The sequence below is a fragment of the Seriola lalandi genome, unplaced genomic scaffold (genome assembly GCF_002814215.2).
Source record: "Seriola lalandi dorsalis isolate HSWRI2012SDOR001 ecotype SW California unplaced genomic scaffold, Sedor1 jcf7180002055009, whole genome shotgun sequence".
Classification (NCBI taxonomy): domain Eukaryota; kingdom Metazoa; phylum Chordata; class Actinopteri; order Carangiformes; family Carangidae; genus Seriola; species Seriola lalandi.
The window spans coordinates 155845-175375 of record NW_019525552.1 but is presented as its reverse complement, the minus strand read 5'-3'; the positions used below and the strand labels follow the sequence as shown (position 1 = coordinate 175375).

At 37.7% G+C, this 19531-nt stretch overlaps 3 protein-coding genes across 4 annotated transcripts; 1 reads left to right on the top strand and 2 right to left on the bottom strand.

Annotated features, from left to right (window-relative positions):
- Positions 1–5: 5 nt before the first annotated feature.
- On the top strand, positions 6–3262 carry LOC147817155 (uncharacterized; the record flags this gene model as incomplete). The annotated part of the gene is made up of 5 exons (XM_087171559.1): positions 6–213; positions 441–551; positions 1468–1493; positions 1996–2067; positions 2641–3262. Coding segments are annotated over 5 exons (465 nt in total), but the record flags the coding sequence as incomplete, so codon positions are not given.
- A 3501-nt stretch (positions 3263–6763) lies between these two features.
- On the bottom strand, positions 6764–12687 carry LOC111647825 (cytochrome P450 2K1-like). 2 transcript variants are annotated; one of them, XM_023397500.2, is made up of 9 exons: positions 12409–12687; positions 12060–12222; positions 11067–11216; positions 10809–10969; positions 10478–10657; positions 9265–9406; positions 8991–9175; positions 8218–8359; positions 6764–8133 (listed from the first exon to the last, which is right to left on the bottom strand). In XM_023397500.2, exons 1-9 carry the CDS (start codon positions 12613–12615, stop codon positions 7946–7948), a joined length of 1518 nt encoding a protein of 505 aa, XP_023253268.1. In that variant the 5' UTR covers positions 12616–12687; the 3' UTR covers positions 6764–7945. The 2 variants fall into 2 exon arrangements, with proteins under 2 accessions (XP_023253268.1, XP_087027693.1); XM_087171567.1 differs by lacking the exons at positions 12060–12222; positions 12409–12687 and adding an exon at positions 11366–11478.
- Positions 12688–12948: 261 nt separating this feature from the next.
- On the bottom strand, positions 12949–18136 carry LOC111647826 (cytochrome P450 2K4-like). Its single transcript, XM_023397501.2, has 9 exons — positions 17539–18136; positions 17246–17408; positions 16976–17125; positions 16099–16259; positions 15830–16009; positions 15085–15226; positions 14812–14996; positions 14201–14342; positions 12949–14115 (listed from the first exon to the last, which is right to left on the bottom strand). The coding sequence occupies exons 1-9, from the start codon at positions 17743–17745 to the stop codon at positions 13949–13951; spliced, it is 1497 nt and encodes a 498-aa protein (XP_023253269.1). The 5' UTR covers positions 17746–18136; the 3' UTR covers positions 12949–13948.
- Positions 18137–19531: the final 1395 nt, after the last annotated feature.

The following is a 19531-nucleotide window of genomic DNA, read 5'->3' as shown; positions in this document are numbered from 1 at the left end:
ATCTCCCTCTCTGTGTAAAGAACAGAGTCCGCTGGGTGGATGAGACAGAAGCTGAGCTGCCTGGTATCCAGAATGACTCTGTCCACCACACGGACTGTGTCTCTGTTCTGAAAGTGAAGCGTCAGAGTGGAAACAACAAGAGATACACCTGCCAGTTTGTTGATGAGAGAAACAGTGTGATGATACAGACTGACTTCACACCTTTCATCACAGGTATAAGATAAAACACAATCAGTAAGAAAACTTAAATTAGGATGAGACAAAAATAATTTGACCAAAAATGGTGTCTGATTATTTTTATGTTTATTATGTAACTTCTACAAATCAATAATGTAATCATAATTAATGAATCAATCAATTATTAATCAATAATTAATCAAGTAATAATTCATTAGATGATGTATTTAAGAAGAAGATGTCTGTGTTTGCTCTGAACACAGATGCCCTGTACGTCATCAACGCTGCAGTGGTCGGGCTGGTGGTGCTGGTGGTTCTGGTCGGCGTCACTGTTGTTCTCATCAAGTGCAGGAAAAGAACCAAAGTGACAGACGGTCAGTTAAACAGAATACTGTACAACATTAGTTTAAATATATAATACAGTATGAACTGATATGAGTTATGCTATAACATCTCATGTTAAACAGTAACGAACTCAGAGATAAAACAGTTATTTCAAGATTATACGATTTAAACAGCTTCTGGTTAGCTTTTTTAGCATGCTAACTTCTTTCTTTTTTTAATGGTGAAAAACAAGGTGACAAACATAAAATAACTCAGAAGACATTATGACAATAAAACATAACAAACATGTCTAAAAATATATCATAGGATGTTCTAGTGAGAGTTGGTTGTATATAATAATAATAATAATAATAATAGGCTACTAATAATAATGATAATAATGATAACAATCATATAAAATAATAGTAACAAAGTGGTAATAGTGGCAATGAGATAAACATCGTTATAATACCAGAATGGTATGAATATTTCTATGTACATGTATAAACAGACATTATAATAGTAGTAATAATAATAATCATACATGATGCTAGTAATATAACACAATAATAATAATATAATAATAATAATAATAATAATCAGGATGATAATTATCATAATCATGTAGTAAGTGTAGCTATATTCCATTTAAATGTACAGGATTCAGATCAGTTTAAAATTGCACTCTGAGTAAAGACTCAATGTTCACCATGTCAGTGATATGACAAATTATCAACAGAAGGCGCCTCAGAGCGTCTTATGTGCTAATCAATGGAAGAAACACATTTAATCTGAAGTAGTTGTAGCTTGTAACTCGTCAGGAAGAAGAAGCAGTGTTTCTGTGTTTTTATGAAGGCCCATCAAAATAAACACTTTCCATGGTTGGCATAAACAGTAATATGATGAGTGAAATGTACACAATGATTATGTGAAGGTGAATCCTTGAAATTTTACCTTTTGTTCCAGGTGTTCGAAAACCAATCCACCACAGTGTGAGTAAAATGTATTTTCGCACGTGTCTATTATTTTATTTATATGATGAAATCACTGGAGAAATACACATTCAGTGACCTCACAAACATGTACTTTATAAATGTACTTATATGGACTCACACAATAGTAACTGTACATCCATCCATCAACATGCTTGTTGACAAACTGACTGATGAATTATGTTGCATTACCTTTTGCTTAATTAGGACATGAAGAAGGCTTGATGCTCTCTTTAGTAAACTATATTTTAACCCTGATGCCTGGACCTTCATATTTTGGGATTTGTCATTAATGTTGGTGCATGTAAAGTAAAACAGTAAAACATGATTTACACTTTCATGAAACTCAGCAGAATCTGTGTAAAATACATCAACGTTTTCTTTTACCAAATTTAAATAAAAACACAGTAAATGATGTATATTTGTGCTCGGTGCTGCACCTGGTGGCAGAAGCTGTGTTATGTGTTTTACACTTTATAAACCAGTGTGTTGTTGCCCTCAGGACGAGCCAGAGGTTAATCTGACCTACATCACTGTCAGCCATGATAATCAAAGAGCCTCCCCCGAGAGAAGGGTGAGTCACTTTATCCCTCTTATCTTACTCCACTGTGGCTCTCTATGGGTATAATGACTTAATCCTCAATTTAGTTTGGGTAGAGTATATTACCAAAATTCTTATTTATTACTTATTATGTGCAAAATGTACACACCTGTTTACATGTTTTTGTGCAACTTCTTGAAATTATATTAATTCTATTATATTATATTATATTATATTATATTTAATTTTGTGGTCATGGTTTGTGTGCGGCTCATTCCTGTTTCTACATGACAACGGCCCCATGCACAAAGCCAGGTCGAAGAAACAGTGGCCTGCACAGAGCCCTGACCTCAACTCCATCCAACACCCTTGACATGAAATTAGGAGATGTCTAACAATCAGATGTTGGTGTCACCTACGTATGGCCATAGAGGGACTCAGGAGAAGTGTCTTTTTCATAAACTGCCCTGATGTGAATGAAAACCAATGACTTACAGTACCTGAAAATAGAAAAACCCCACAACCTTCCTGCGTATTTGAGTAATTAAAATTATATGATGTGAAGTTAATGGTCTGAATCATGTAAAACCTCTGGTTTGTGTCCAGGTCAAACAGGAGGAGAATGTGACGTATTCTACCATCAAGACTCTGTGATGAAGACAGACATATGATCCCATCCCAGCGGCTTCAATAGCAATGTCAGCTACCAAAATAAAGGAGAGGTCAGTGTATGTATAAAACCCGGTGCCAGTGTTTTCTGTATATGTCAGAGAGTGGAAAGTCACATTTGTGTCTCAGTGTTTCTATCAAATGTCAAGCAGTTGTGTATGGTTTGCTTTTGTCTGCAGTAAGATGGTTGTTCTTACAAACAGCACACTGATGGTGGAGGGAGCTGGTGATTTATTACATTACCTGCATCAGTGCAGGGAGGTAAATGCATGAAGACAAACTGTAAACTACAATTCAGAACATGATTGTTTGTTACCACAAGTGAAAGTTTGTAGTGCTCGATGAGCAAACACAAAGCATTTACAGTTACTAAAAATATTTCAGTCCAGTCCATCAGTTCAGTGCTGCAACTAATAATAATCATCCTGAACAGTCAAGAGTTGTTGCGTATTGTAGCATCCAAGGGTTCCCTTCCCTTTATGTTTTTATTTGACCATTTTATTTAGTGTCATATTGTATTAGCACTGCAATAATATGCATTAAAAAAAGGTTCATTGGATATTGTTCTCCATTGTTATGTGTTTTAGCTTGTAAGTCTCTTTTTTAAGTTTCAAGCCTGAAATCACCAGTTTTTACAACTTATTTTCTAAATCTTGTGAATATTGATTACGATACTCCCAACAGTATATATATATTTTATCAACCAGTTCTCCAACCTGAACAACCACACAGGTCGTTTTTGTCAACCCTCTGAATGGAGTGTCTCCTCAAATAGCGCCCCTATGGCGGCAGGCGTACCGGAACTTGGTCGTCTGCTTCCGCTCCTGCCGTGAGCGCGCCAACCGTTTTTTTTCTCTCATATTCACGCTGCACTTCTTATGAAGACAAAACAAGAGAAATGGCTGCAAATACACAAGTGAAAATACACGTCCATGACTTGTCTACAAAGACGACGCACAAAGCGAAATATGGCGTTATCACTTAGCCGACAGTCAGGGCAAGCCCACAGACATCATAAAGCCCCCCCGCCACAAATGATCAATATATACTCAATAAGTACTGGTAATGGAAATCATGGCATGTACATTTTTGTTTTTAGAAAATGCTCTAGGCCTCTGTCAAGGACGTGTACTGAGTCTTATTAAACGCTGTTTAATAAGTGATATGTAGTTGCAAATATAAGGTTAACTTTTAAAGAACTCTCTTAAACTCAGGGGGCATCAGAATGCTGCAAACCTTGTAAAAAGCTATAATAAGACTGACCTTGATCTAATTATTTACAATAATCCAATTATTAATGTTATAGATCTACTAATTCGTGGTCAAAAACACACCTATGAAAAAACAAACGAGAAAACACTTAACAGCACATAAACTGAAATTTTATTGGGCATGAAAATAAACATAAATGACAATAACTTTAATAATATATAGATAATTAGCCTGCAACTACAGTAGTAGACTGAATACAAATGACTCAATACACCTCCTTGGCAGAGGTCTACTGAGCGCATTTTCTAGTTTTCTATCTTGTCAAATTAGATTTAAAAATTACAATTAATGAGAACAGGCTCTCTCAAAAGTAGTTTACACTGCACAAAGGCTATCAAACTGAAATATTAAAGTATTGAAACATTACCATAATTTATATTAATTAAAATACAGGGTTTGGGTTAAAATAAGTACTTCCTCAACATTAGACGATCTTTGTGGTCGTTTTCAATAAGAACAACGTTAACCTTGTCCTCTTCATACTATGTCACTACACTTTCCCCTTTGCTCCTGTAATAGTTACTACGCCCACTAGATGTCGCCTAGCAACAAAATGTAACCATGGGTCATAACAACCTGCTGCACAAACGACCTGTGGGCTTGTTTTCATGTTCATGTTTCAAGTTTCAATGAATCTCCTTGGTGGTGTGTTCAAAGACAATCTGATGTCAGGACATCTGAGAGTCAGCTGCTAAACCACAAATACATTCATGAGCTCTGTTGTTGGAAAACCAGTCAATAAGGACATGTGACACTGGGAAATGTTATGATGTGTCTTGCCTCTAAAAGGTGAAATCTGAGTGACATTCAACACATCAAGATCAAAATAATCGTTGCTAAATTATATTCCATTATAAAGTTCTTCTAATGTAATTGTAACTGTTTGATTGACCAGTGGTCAGGTAGTTGGTGATTCATCCTCTGGTGATTTGTATTTATAGACAGAAGATGTCATAAAAGGCAAAGGATGAAAAATGCATCGAAATGCATCTGGAAATTGCAGATTTTTTAGGAGGCAATTATCATATCAAATTTTACAAGTTTTTAAAGCAGCATATGTAAAACACACAGCGCCCTCTGTCCTTAGACCCACAAATCCCAGACATCCTACAAAGCACTTTGCCCCAGAAACTAAGCATCAAGGTGATATTCTTGTTATATAGGTGAGTATGTCTATCTATTTACTGCACTTTCTGTTGTTCTGCTTTCCCACACTTTGAACATGCCAGTTGTTGCATGACCAACAGTAGGGTCTTACAGTGTGGTTTTGGAGGATGAAGAAAGAGACAGTTTCAGGTTCCTCCCTGTTATGTCATTATACTTCCTGTAGCAACCGTCAGTGCTGGTGGCTCTAAAACTGCCAGGCACATTTTTTATACATAAACCATCATAAACTAAGTGTTATTTCACATGTAAGCTCTCTTTTGGAGGTTAACCCTGCAGCGCTGGTTTTGGAGGAGGTTGGACAGCTCTTATCAGTGTCCTTCAAATGTAGTCAGCAGAATTAAAATGATCTTTGATCTGTATGTGTTCAGCTTTATTGCTGTCTCATCCTGGTCTCTAAACTTTGTCACCAGTTGGCTGTTTGCCAGTGTTCAGAGGTGGACGAAGTCGACAGCTCCTTTACTGTAATCAAAGTACAGATCCTCCAGGTCAAACATGACTCCAATACTAATGAAAGTTCTGTCAGATTTTAACTTTCAAATAATGGATTTAGTACTTGATTTTAAAAATATTTAAGTATTCAAAAGTAAATTTTTTATGTCAACACATTGTTGTATTGTTCCACATTTACAGAACCTAATGACTCTGAAACAGCCTGCTGAATGAACTGACTGTAGAACCTGTAGAATAAAAAGCTTGTAGAATATACATATAATATACAAAGCCTGTGGACATGACCGTAAATCATTTGACCAACCACAGTATAAAAACGGCAACTACTACAAGCTGTGTGTTTAAAGGTTTATATGGAATTAAACAAACGTTGTATATGTCGACATACTTTCTCAAGTTGGACGGGGAATTTTTGTAGCAGTGAGGATGTTTGGTTGTGGTAAACACAGCAAACATTTAAAACGACAGGATCTTTATCTCTAAAACTTCAAACACGGACATCAGGTCAGATCATGAGTTCAAACTGAGATGTTCAGACATGCAGCAAACTCACTTCAGTCCAGTATCAGTAGCAGCAGCAAAGAGATTCAGGACTGTCACCTTAAGATTTTCATTGTGGAAGTGACTGTTATTAATCCCAGATTCCTGCAGGTAAAGATGTTTCCCCACAGTTATTCAGGTAAATCTGACCAAAAACATTGTTACATTTCACTAGGTAGTGGTGTAGCATTTGTTTTGATGTGAGATACTGGTGGTATAGTGTGACATCTAGTGGCAGTGACGATTGTTTACAGAACCTTTAACTAAAAAGACATTGGAAGAGCTGAGTGTAAAGTGGTGAATACTAAAATTAACAGCAATATTTCAACATATTTAGCTTCAATTAATGTTAAAGAAAAGTACAGTGAATTTTTTAAAAGTCTCTTTTTTACTAGATTTACAGCATTATTTTGAAACTGTCATATTTACTTCGCTTGAAAAAGTGTTTTGATGTAATGTTAATGTTACCTCTAAATATGAAATCTAAATGTTAATAAATTTAAATGTAAATATTAAATCTAAATGTTAAATATTACATCTAAATGTTGGTGAAACTAAATATGTAGCTAATGCAAATTCACACTACTGGTTAGAGGAAGTACCAAAATAAAAGCTTCAATCCACGCTCAAACCTGTTTGGTCCTAGGACTGTTATCATATCACTTTATTAAGTTTTCATGTATTTTCAGTTGAGAATGTATTAACATCAAGATTTGATAGATTAGAATAGAATAGAAGAGAATAGAAGTTTCCAAACCTCAAGATTTTGCTTTCGGACCAGAGAGGCATCCACAAGGCCTCTGCACATCTGATGGTTGAGGGTCTCTCTTAAATGATTGACCAGTGCTAAGTTCTCTTTTACAATGAGGGCAGTAATCTTTTGGTATTCCTCTCTGTCACCAACCCATTTGCCGATCCAAAAAAAGTGAAAAATTAAACTATTTCTTGAACAAAATTACTAAAGTTAATGTATCGTGTTTAATGCCAGTGAATGACACCTGTATTGATGGGGAGCCCACCAGTTGAATTCTCTTGTTTGTTTGGACTACCATGGAGGTAAACTTTGGGTCATCGTATTCAAATCTGCTGCCATATACAGTACGATGGAGAAGATAATATTAGAGATGGCATAGTTCATTTGTTGGGCTGTATCAAAGGCTTTTCCTTATACAAGAGAAAACAAATCAAAATCAAAGCAGATTTTAAAAGGCAGCTAATCACTCATTTGATAAGAAAAGAAAAAGAAATTCACCTTTGAATTTCTTACAGACATCGATAAGGATCCTTTAATTTAGCAACTGTTCTGATTCATGTGGCCTTTTTGAAGTTGGTTCTAGAGAAGATGCTGCCTGGAGACTGCTGGAGGCCTTAAATGCTTGTGTGGGAAAGACTGGAAATAACCATAAGATAATTTAAAAGCATGCTTTGTATAATTTGATATATCAGACATGAAGCCTTCTCTTAGAAGTTAAAACTCCTCTGCTTTGTTTGGCCACCATCACCCTCACCTCATAAACTCACATTTTTACTTCCTAAAGACTATGTGGTACAAAGAAAGTGACATCTCATGAGATACAACATATGACATTGTCATTTTGCATCACAAGTTACTAGACAACCATATTTTGGATCATGAAACATATAATCTGTTACCTGCTCTGCAGGCCTAGTATGTTGCCAATGACATTAGCCCATTGCTGGGACAGTTTAAAGAAGCTGTTAATTTTATTCTATTTACTTACATTAGTGCTGTTGAATATTCTCACTACTTTTAAAACAATTGTGGTTTTTCATTACTAAGCCCTCCCCCTCCTCACATACAGGGGACAGCACAAAGTTTATGAGGTGAAGGGCTGAGGCTGAGGCCCATGTGTGCAGTCAGATCCAGTTCATCCTCTGAAAGTCCGGGCGGAGGAGTGAAACGAAAGTGCTGTAGGAGGGAGGTGAAGAAGATGAAGAGCTCCATCCTGGCCAGACTCTCTCCGAGACAAATCCTGCGACCTGTGAGGGACAGCACAGAAACAGTTCAAGTCATCGGCCAGTAGAAATGAACACTGACATTAAGAGATGCTCAAACTCACAAACCTGCAGAAAAAGGTAGGAATGCATCTCGCTTGACAAACTTTCCATCTTTGTCCAGGAAGTGAGCAGGATAAAAGGAGTATGGTTTCTCCCACTCACTCTCATCATACAGGACAGATGTGAGGAGAGGATACACTGTGGTCCCCTGTGGACAACATAAAATTTGTGAGGCTTTTCTGTACGCATCATATTATCCCTTAATTATTTATTTTGATGAAATACTAAAACGTTTTAAGGACTTTGTTGAACAACTTAATAGATAAAAAGATAGAATTTTTCAAATACATTGATAAGTCTCAAAAAAGGATAATTCAACAGATAAAAAGAATTAGAAAAATATCACGTTCATTTTAACACTGATGAAACGTACTGACAGTAGGTTCACATTTTTGGTTCTAAATAAATGACCTAACAACTATTGGATGAACTCCAATGCAATTTGGTGCAGATATCAGTGGTCACCTTTCATTTGGCGCCATCATCAGGTCAAAAATATTATTGTCCAATACTTTGACTTGTGATCAAATGCTTTTAAAATGAATGACCGTCCTGTCAGCTTCAGCTGTTCATGTTGACGTCAGTATTTAGCCAGCCAAGCAAAGCCTCACAGTTACTGGTGTGGCTGTCAACTCTACGCTCGTTTGTAATCTTGTTCATTTATTACACATTATCTCATTCAATTAATTTACCAAACATTTTTGAGGTGTTTTATTTATTTTGTATTTTCTTGCTTGTTGGATTTTATCTTCCATATTAGTAGTTATGTTGAGTCTGACCTTCTTGATGAAGTAACCCTGGAAAGTGATGTCTTGGCTCGTTTTGTGAGGCAGTGACATGGGGGAGATGTTGGCCAGTCTCTGTGTCTCATGGATGACAGCGTCAGTGAAGGGCAGGTTCTTCCTGTCTTCAACCTGCACCTGACGACTTCCTATCACCCTGCTCAGCTCCTCCTGGACCTGGTCTGGGAGGGAGGGAATCTCTTTTATTTATATGATGAAGCTTGGAATGTGTGGTTAAGTTTGAAATCTGTGCACGTTTACAGTCTGTTACCTTGGATTTTTGGATATTTAGCCATAAATAGGAGCCCCCATCTGATCGTAGTTGAGGTTGTTTCAGTGCCAGCACCAAACAGTTGAATAACTGTCATCAAAAGGTTTTCATTGTGGAAGTGACTGTTGGTAATCTCAGATTTCTGCAAATACAGAGAAAAATTAAGGAAATCTTGAAGTAGACCTTTACCTGGCATCAGTGAGGATATTGTTTGTTTGGTTTTGGTGTATGTTTTGGTGCTTATTACTCTGAATGGAAAGTTAAGCAACGGCAGGAAGTGAGTTGACCTCATTTGGGTTCAGATATGCCCACGTGTTGACACTTCCTGCCTGTTTGAACTTGGATGCAAGCAGATGTCACTTTAAGATCCCTGGATTCTCTTTACTGGAGAGCTACCCATGTCCATGACACCTTGAACTCTCTACGTGGCCACTAATCGGGAGCTGCAGGATGTTACTGGTGCAGTAAAGAGCAACACTACTCAAGCTACATGGTATCGCTAGTCATCTTCACAAGTAGCTGCTGATCTTCCTCTCCAGGGGCACGACTGTGGTAATGGGCACTGCGTACATCAGCAGAGGCCAGCCACATGAATGAATGACTGGCACACAGAGAGGGCCAGTAAAGACACTAATGGAGCCGGTAAAACCTTTGAAAATATTATAGATGTTTTGAAAGTCCACCGGCCAACCAGGACTTGAACCAGTTGCCGATATGGTCAGTATGCTCTGGTCATCACTTTCTTTGTTGGAGGCCTTAGATGAAAAACATGGTTTCTTCAGAGGAGGAAGATCACTTTCACTGGAACACTGTGTGCTTCATTGTGCAATCTTGCACACAGGTGTTCCCTGTGTCTAATAAAGGTGTTGAGAGCCAACATTTGGATGAACTGACTTGCGCTGACGTGCACGCACAGGTGGACCGGCTACTAAAACAAAGACCAGAGAAACTCGGATTTTAACACAAACGGAGGGGGTGTGACCGGCTGTCAAAACGAAGAACATAGAATCTCAGATTACATCAATTACAAAGGGGGTGTGCATTCGTTCTCTGCTCAGGAGAACATGACACTATGAAAACACATACCATCCCTACTCAAGTCTAGAACATCTACATGTTGAATCAAAGTTCATACTTGGCATGAAGTGTCAATTGGAAATTATTTGCTAGCAATGAGCATTACAGAAATTATGATAGGCAGGTGATTACCAACCTCCAGATGTTGCTTGCGGACCAAAAACGCGTCCACAAAACCTCTGCACATCTGTGGATTGAGGGTCTCTTTCAGACGTCTGACAAGCTCCAAGTTCATTTTCTTATTGGCTTCATACAATTTGCAGAATTTCTTCTTGTTACTGATCCATCTACCAATCCATGGGAACAGGTTGTACACCTGTCAAAATATTTATATACATTAGTATTTAAAATAATGTGAAGGTTTTGCTTTTGTAACTCATTCAGTTTTGCTTAGTTTCAAGATATTGTTATTTGTAATTAAATCACGGTCCTGAAAATCTTATATTCATAAACATATGAAATAATACCTGTATAGATGGAGAGCCCACAAGAAGAGTGTATTTGTTTGTTCGATCTACCAGAGATGTAAATTCTGGGTCATCATATTCAAACCTGCTGCCATAGACCATGGAGCAGATAATATTAGAGACTGCATAGTTTATTGGTTGGGTCATATCAAAGGCTTTGCCTGCAAACAGAAAAACAAACGTCAACAACCAAAATTGAAATCATAGCTGATTCTTTTGAAGAGTGTTGCTTATCATGCAGGTGGTTAAAACACGTACCTTTGAATTTCTTAAACACTTCAGTAAGTTGCTGACTTTCCTCACAGATTTTGTCCTCACATGCCTTTTTACCCATCCCATAATCTCTCAGGTTCGTCAAAGCAAAGCGCCTCATTTCTTTCCATGATTCTCCATTGGACCATAAAACCCCTGAGATGAAGCATTTCAACAGAATATGTTAAATCAGTAACTGATCATCAGTGGTAAGTCCATAATCATTTGCCAATGGTTAAATGGTTTATGCTAAAGATTTAAAACATAGAAATCAATTTTTTGTTTCCTTTTGTTTCTTGTCTTACCATGTCCTTGACTTGCTTCTTGCATAACTTGCAAAATATTCAACCCAATTAGGCCCACAATTTGTCCTTTTAGCTTTTTCATACCTTTGTATTTTTCCTAATAAAATTGTCATTTTTGAAAGTTTCACCAAGTGCTATACATATCTAGAATCAACATAATCTCTGCTAATTATATATGTCACTCAACAAAGATTTCAGTTCAGTATAATACAGGTTAATAGCTAATAAAACAAACAAACAGAAAAATAAAAAAACTGTACCACATATTTGTTTGAACTGGTCTAGAGGCGATTTGACGTTTCTGTATCTGATCATCGTACTGCTCATTCTTTGGAGCAGTATTTAGGGCCTTTACACCTGACAAATGGTTTTTTAAAAAAAAATGTAAATTTTAATGTTGGTTTATTGAAAACAAACAAAACAAACAGGCTTGATAGAAAGCGATCATCTAGTTTGAGAAGAAAAAAAACCGGCACGTCTCTAGCTGAAATGGTCACAGAGTAATTACATTCTGAAGACAACATGATATTCAGAAGTATATATGTCCCGTGACCACAGGCTTCATTGTGAAATCATTACATGAGCATTTGTTAAATAAGTAACTGATCATAACTAGAGCCTGTGAACATTGTCTAAAGGTTGAGTGGTGCAACACACGTATTAAGAAGAAAAAGCTTTTTGGTGTTGGTCTTACCATGTCCTTGACTAACATCGTTCATTATTTGCATCTGGGCTCGTTCTCCGAACTCTTCAGCGTGGTTGACAAGAGCTTCCTTCACTGTCTTATATCCTGCAAGGACCACCACTTTCTTGGGTCCCAAATAGATGGTGAACACTGATCCATATTTCTTGGAAAACTATGGACATCAGCATATATAAGATATTTTCTTAAAACACATATACACACACTTGTCCGTCTATCTTTGTCGCAACTGAATGCCTAACCCTAACCCTAAAATCAAGTCTTAACTGGCCAAAATCTCTTAACTTTCCCAAAATGCAGACACACAAGAAAGAGAAAAGGACCCAGTCATTGTCTTTACCTTCAGTAACGTTTCGTAGGGCCTCTTGAGATCCATCTGCAGCAGGTTACCAAGCAGGGGAAGCGGTCTGGGGCCTGGAGGCTCCTTCTTGTCCTCCTGGGAGGTGAAGCTGAAGGTCGAAACAAGGTAGACAAGCAGCAGGATCATTATAGTTCCCAACAGGGAGACAGAACTGAAGGTCTGGAGAAATAGATCTAATATCTCCATGATTAAATAAAGTGTCCTGAAGCTGTTAGTGTCCTGACAAATAGGTCTCAGCCTTTAGCACTGAGTGTTTTAATAAAGAGGGATGTCTTTTGTGGCTTCAAATGGAGAACAGGCACAGCCCACAGGGAGGGGCAATCTCAATGTCCTCTGAAATCTGTGTAACAGATTCACAGTACACAGATCCTGTTTACTGTCATGTTGCCTAAATAGATCACTTGATTTTCTAATAAGAAAAAAAAACAACTTCCCACCATGCAGTGTTTTTATTACTATATTGAGGAAACCTTTCGTGACGGAAATCTTACTGAAAAGGAAAGATTATCTGAAGCTAAATGAGACTGATGAAATTCTCCTTTATTACTCTTTTCAGCATGTACACAGAAGATACAGTTACACTCAACACTCAGTTACATGTGCAAGTGACATTGGCCTAATGCTTCTCCATCCAGGAAGGAGTGCAGGAAGGTGTATAAGACAGGTTTGCTACTGTCATGAAAGGCATGTTTTAGTCAGCTTAATATTTATCTTATTTAAAAGCCACTGAACATCAAATATGACCTCATAGTACCTTCCTCCCAGAAAACTCCTGCCCCAATGGTCACACTGATGGTCAGACAAATGCCCCAGACAAAACGTTCTTTGCTCCTTTACAAGAGTAAACATTTCCTATCAAACGTTTCACCTCCAATGTCTACTTATAGGCTGATTGTGAAATCAGTACATGATGAAAACACAGCATAATTGTAATTTTCCTCACAATTCTTATGTAAGAAGGTATCTGCAAAGTTTGTGTTATTCTATAATATCCAGTTATTGCACCGAATGCATGATAACCTTGTTTTGATGTTGGTTAAGGTTAGGCAAACATCATCGTCCTAGTTAATGTTGTGGTCACGGTGACATGAGATGCTTTCAGAACTTTTTCAAGGCACAAAAATATAGCACATCATGGACTAGAAAAAAGAACTACCAGCCGACATCATCTTTGCGTAATTTAATTTTTTTAGCAAAACTTAGTATTTGTGAAAAGAAGTTGGGAATATGAAAACAATTTCTGGTAGAACGCGTTGCACTGTGAATTCACACTTCAGGTTAGCTGACGCCACAAAGGTCAAATATCTTGAGGTCTTGTTTGACGTGGAAACCAAATGTTACATTTTTACTTTTCTCAAGTTACAGGAAAACCATTTTAGTAACAGTTTCACTGTGATTCTGCTGTAAGTATGATGAGTAGCCAATGAGAAATTCAACACAGATTTTTTTAATTACATAAGTCATGTTGAACATTTCCAGCACTGTTTACCAAGCCCTCCCCCTCACACACAGGGAAAGCTCACAGTTTATGGGGTAAAGGGTCGACGATCAGGTGCAAATGAACCTGATTCTGTTCATCCTCTGAAACTCCAGGTGGAAGAGAGAAACGAAAGCACTGCAGGAGGTTGGTAAAGAAGATGAAGAGCTCCATCCTGGCCAGACTCTCTCCGGGACAAACTCTGCGACCTGTGAGAGAGAACAGAGGAAACACTTCAGGCTATCTGCCAGGAAAAACACACATGAAAAGGAAGAAGTGCTGAAACTCACAAACCTGCAGAAAAAGGTAGGAATGCATCTCGCTTGACAAACTTCCCGTCTTTGTCCAGGAAGTGAGCAGGATAAAAGGAGTGTGGTCTCTCCCACTCACTCTCATCAAACAGGACAGACACCATGAGAGGGTACACTGTGGTCCCCTGTGGACAATACAGAACATTTAGAACATTTCCACATTATAGTTGATAGTATTCTCTTCAAACAACTTATAAATGTTTCAGGCATCTGGATGTCTCTTACACCTGTAACGACTCTCACTTTTTGGGGTTTCGGGACATGAAGATGATAAAGTTAAAGGATTAGGAATTTGATAATTTTGATTATTTCTTGCACTTGCCTTGCACCATTACTAGTTGCTGAACAGCTCTACTAAGCCATTACAAAAGATTTAATATGAACAACAATGTCCAGATTTATATTAACCCATGATAAACGTCACATTCACATTCAAGAGCGTGCCCCCCTCCTAAGTTAATCTTGCTTTGACTAGCCTCTGTAAGACAATAGTGTGGGTTCTTCAACCAAACTTTACCCATTAATGATAAAAGTGGGTTTATTTGTAATAATTCTGTCAAGTCAGACTTGGTTCTTCTTATGAATTGTTTCAACCTTTTTAATGAAGTGACCCTGGAAGGTGATGTCTTTGGTGGTTTTGTGAGGCAGCGACATGGGGGCGATGTTGGCCAGTCTCTGAATCTCATGGATGACAGCGTTGGTGAAGGACAGGTTCTTCTTGTCCTCCACTTGCACCTGACGACTTCCTACCACGCTGCTCAGCTCCTCCTGGACCTGGTCTGGGAGATTGGAAGTTTTAAAATCAGATGTTGTTGCTTGGACTGTTTGTTGCTGTATGGAAGCTGCGGATGTCTTAAGATGTCTTACTCTGGATTTTTGGATTTTTGGCCATAAGCAGGAGTCCAAATTTCAGTGTAGTTACTGTTGTCTCAGAGCCGGCAGAAAACATATTCGTGACTGATCTCAAAAGGTTTTCATTGTGGAAGTGACTGTTGGTAATCCCAGATTCCTGCAGGTAATATAGCATTAGTGCAGCTATTCAAACAAATGTTTATCCCATTTTTATTTTTCACTTAGTGTAAAAGAAATAGACTTTCTTCTCTGCTGTTTTAGTCTAACAGAGAAACCATACAGTACATATTCCATCAGTTTTCAATCAATTGGAAACGTTAGTAGTACAGCAGTAGTATAGTAGTAGTTATTAGTTTGAATTCTGGGGGATTAAATCACCACTGAGACTTGTGGCTGTACCAGCCTCTTAGAGGCCATCCCTTTCCGCTAAATGCCTTGGCTCATTATTTAATTGTTATTTAACAATCACAACATCATCAGACAAAATGAACAGAAAAGGCCTAAAGGTTAATGCCAGTAGCTGTTGCTGTGCTCAGCTATACTGGCAAACGAGTGAAAACAGCTGAAGTTAAAAGCAATAAAAGGTTGTCATATTCAGTACAAAAATAATCTGTTCCCACATCTAAATGACCAACAAATGTATATTTACGTTTGTAAAACACACAAAAAATGCTTTGTACATTTGCAGCAACATTCACACAGCCACTATCCATCAGCTCCATAAACCAACATATCATTTCTCATAGGTATGTTTCCCAACCTCCAGGTTTTTCTTGTGGACCAGAAAGGCATCCACAAAGCCTCTGCACATCTGTGGGTTGAGGGTCTCTTCCAGACGTCTGAACAGCTCTAGGTTGTGTTTTGTAATGTCAGCATCTAAGTTATGGAACTCGTTCCTGTTTGTGATCCATTTGCAGAACCATGGGAACATGTTGTACATCTGTCAAAAAATATTATAATATTTAACAAAGATTTAAATAGGAGAGTGAAAAATTCATTCCGACTGCAATATTTTATGTGCTATGGTACCTGTATGGAAGGGGAGACCATAAGTGCTAAGTGCCTGTTTACCCTTTTAATCAGAGATGTAAACTCTGGATCATTATATTCATATCTGCTTCCATAGACAATGGAGCAGATAATATTAGAGACGGCACAGTGGATTGGTTGGGCTATATCAACAGTTTCTCCTGCAGAAAGGGAAACAGCAAAAAGTGAATGATATTTTTCACAAAAATGTTGTTGACATGGTTTATTATGCAGTAGCATTGAAGGCATGTATTATTATTATTATTATTATTACTTTGAACTACGAGCTACAGGAACTGTTTAACCATCAGAGTAGCTTTCCCATAGACTGCAATACACACACACACACAAACACACACACACACACACACACACACACACACACCATCATCACCACCCCCACCTCCCCAATTTAATCAATGACGGTAGGCTAAATAACAGAAACACATCTGTATAATGTAATATACACTACATCCTCCACAGTGATCAATTGAATCAACAACTGTCTAAAACTTTTTTGGTAATAAATTGCCAGCTGAGTATATTAGTAATTATCAGGTGTATGCTCAGGCTCCAGTGCTTTAAATCCCACAATTTCCAACTTTGACAATTTTTATATCAAAAATGTAGAGATTTGTTTTTGTCCTGTATCACCCAGTTTTGGTCTCATTCTGATATCTTTTACAGGTTTTGAGTAAGTGGGGGTAGTTCCCTCCACCTCTTCCATTAACTGCAATACAAATTCAGGAGCAGGTGTTACTAGGCAGAAATGGGCGAAGCTGACTCTGATTGGCTAATTAAACTAATTAATTCTTAGTCTTTTAACTCAGGTATGAGAGCAACTCTAAGATAAATAAACATATTATAAATTGTTTACCTTTAAATTTTCTCAATACTTCAGTGAGGTGGTCACATTCCTCAGCGATTTTGTTCTCACAAGCTTTCTTGCCCATCCCAAAGTCTCTGAGGTTGGTCAAAGCAAAGCGCCTCATTTCTTTCCATGAATCCCCATTGGCCCATATAATACCTGAGTTGAAGTAGTAGTAGAAAATATGTTTAATATGCAACTGAGGGCTGACAATACTGGCGTAAAGTTTAACAGAGGAAGTCAAAGATTGGGGTAAAAGTATGCTTTTTCTCCACTTACCATGTCCTTGATTAGATTCATGCATAATTTGTGTTGGATCTCTGTCTCCGAACTCTTCAGCGTAGTTGACAAGAGCCTCTTTCACTGTCTTGTATCCTGCCAGGACCACCACTTTTTTAGGTCCCAAATAGACTGTGAACACTGATCCATATTTCTTGGAAAACTAAGAACAGCAGCATGTATTACAGATATTTTCTTGTTTATAACACACACACGAAAAAGTGATACAGTGAAAGAGGTGAGCCAACACAATACACTACACTACTAGAAAACGACCCAGTCACTGTCTTTACCTTCAGTAACGTCTCGTAGGGTTTCTTGAGGTCCAGCTGCAGCAGGTTACCAAGCAGGGGAAGCGGTCTGGGACCTGCAGGTTCCCTCCTGTCTTTCTGGGAGGTGAAGCTGAAAGTCAAAACAAGGTAGATGAGCAACAGGACTATTAGAGTTCCCAACAGGGAGACAGAACTGGAAGTCTGGAGAAATAGATCTAATATCCCCATAATTTAAAAAAAAAAAAAGCGTCCTGAAGTTGTTAGTGTCCCAACAAATCCGTTTCCTTCTAGAGCTAACGGCTGTCTTAGGCTCCGTGAGTGTTTGTGTAAAGAGAGATGCCCTTTGTGGCTCAAATGTAGAATATGCACAGCCCAAGGGGTGGGACAAATTGTACAAAACTGCCCCAACAAGTATTATTGATATAGTGTTACTGCTTAATGTTCTCTGAACTCTGAGTCAAAGATTTGCTTAACTATCATGTTATTGCTTTAAATTTTCAGTATTCCAGCGGCTTAAGTTGCCACAGCAACAGTCCCTCTGGAGTAAAAGAAATAAAAATGCTTTATTTTTTGTTGTTGTGGCTGTGTACAACTAGCCCATAATTGCTAACGCCAGTCCAAATTAAAACACTGTATCATCTCCATGGGCCATTGAATCATTTATATATCCTTCTTACCTGTAATAGTAAATATTACAATGCATTTTCCTTATTCATGTCCTCAGCTGAGTCCCAATTCAGGGGCTACATCCGTCTGAGGCTGCATTTCAAGACCGATTGCATCACAGCTGTCCCATTTTGAAGGCTCCTTCTTGACAAATGTGGTCTTCTTTTCCTGGGTAACAAAGGCTTTAATGGTTGGATCCTTTGTTACCCAACCAGTCCTGAGATTCATTACCTGTAATGAAAGCAAACAACGCTGACAGAGAGCCTTAGGATTACAATGTAAGTATTTGTTTTCATCACAGTAAAAAAAAAAACAAGGAAATTTAAAACCCTCAAGTTTTTGTAAGAAAAAAAAAATTATATGTTGTCAAGGTTGCTAGGCGACAGGACAAGTTTGTGACGCAACAGTAAGGGCGGGCACAGCTAGTTACACTGACATCCTCCGTATGCCAGACTGTCTCATTTCAGTTTGGCTTTCTCGGTTACAATTGCTATACCGCATCTTCTGAAGGATGCTGGTTCTGAAGTCTATACTCCCTGATACGTAGCATAAATTGAGACAGTGTAAGCAAATGTCAGTAGCAGTAGCTAAATGTCTAGCTTGTTTAATACACTTTACTCTCTGAATTTCAGAGTTTCTCTATTAGATTGCATTAATAATCTATAGATGAACACTAATGTTAGCTAGTTTCCAACTTTTGCTTTAAGTTACAGTTTAGCTTAATGTTAGATAGCTTCTAACTTTTGCTTTAAGTTATAGATTAGCTAATTAATGTTAGCTAGTGTCTATCTTTTGCCTTAAGTTACAGTTTAGCTAATTCATGTTAGCTAGTTTCTATCTTTTGCCTTAAGTTACAGTTTAGCAAACTAATGTTAGCTAGTTTCTAACTTTTGCTTTAAGTTATACATTATCTAATAAATGTAAGCTAGTTTCTATCGTTTGCCTTAAGTTACACTTGAGCTAACTAATGTTAGCAAGTTTCTAAGTTAAGGCAAAAGTTAGAAACTAGTCAACATTAGTTAGCTAAACTTTAACTTAAGGCAAAAGTAAAAAATTAGCTAACTAATGTTATCTAGCTGATAGAGGGCCCCTTCATTTTCTATGTTTGTTTGGCATTTCATTACCAGTATAAAATATCATATTATTTAATTTTAGCAAATAGAGGCGCTCAGTCATGAGCAGCTAGACAACAGAGGATTTGTTGTTGTAGACAAAGGTTTTGACATTAACAAGTTTATTATTTCATTTTAGTACTTTAGTAATTAGTCTTTTACATTTTTGATATTAGCTTTTATAATAGGCACGCCCTTTGTTTTCATTCAGGAATTCAGTCGTTTTTACCTGCTCA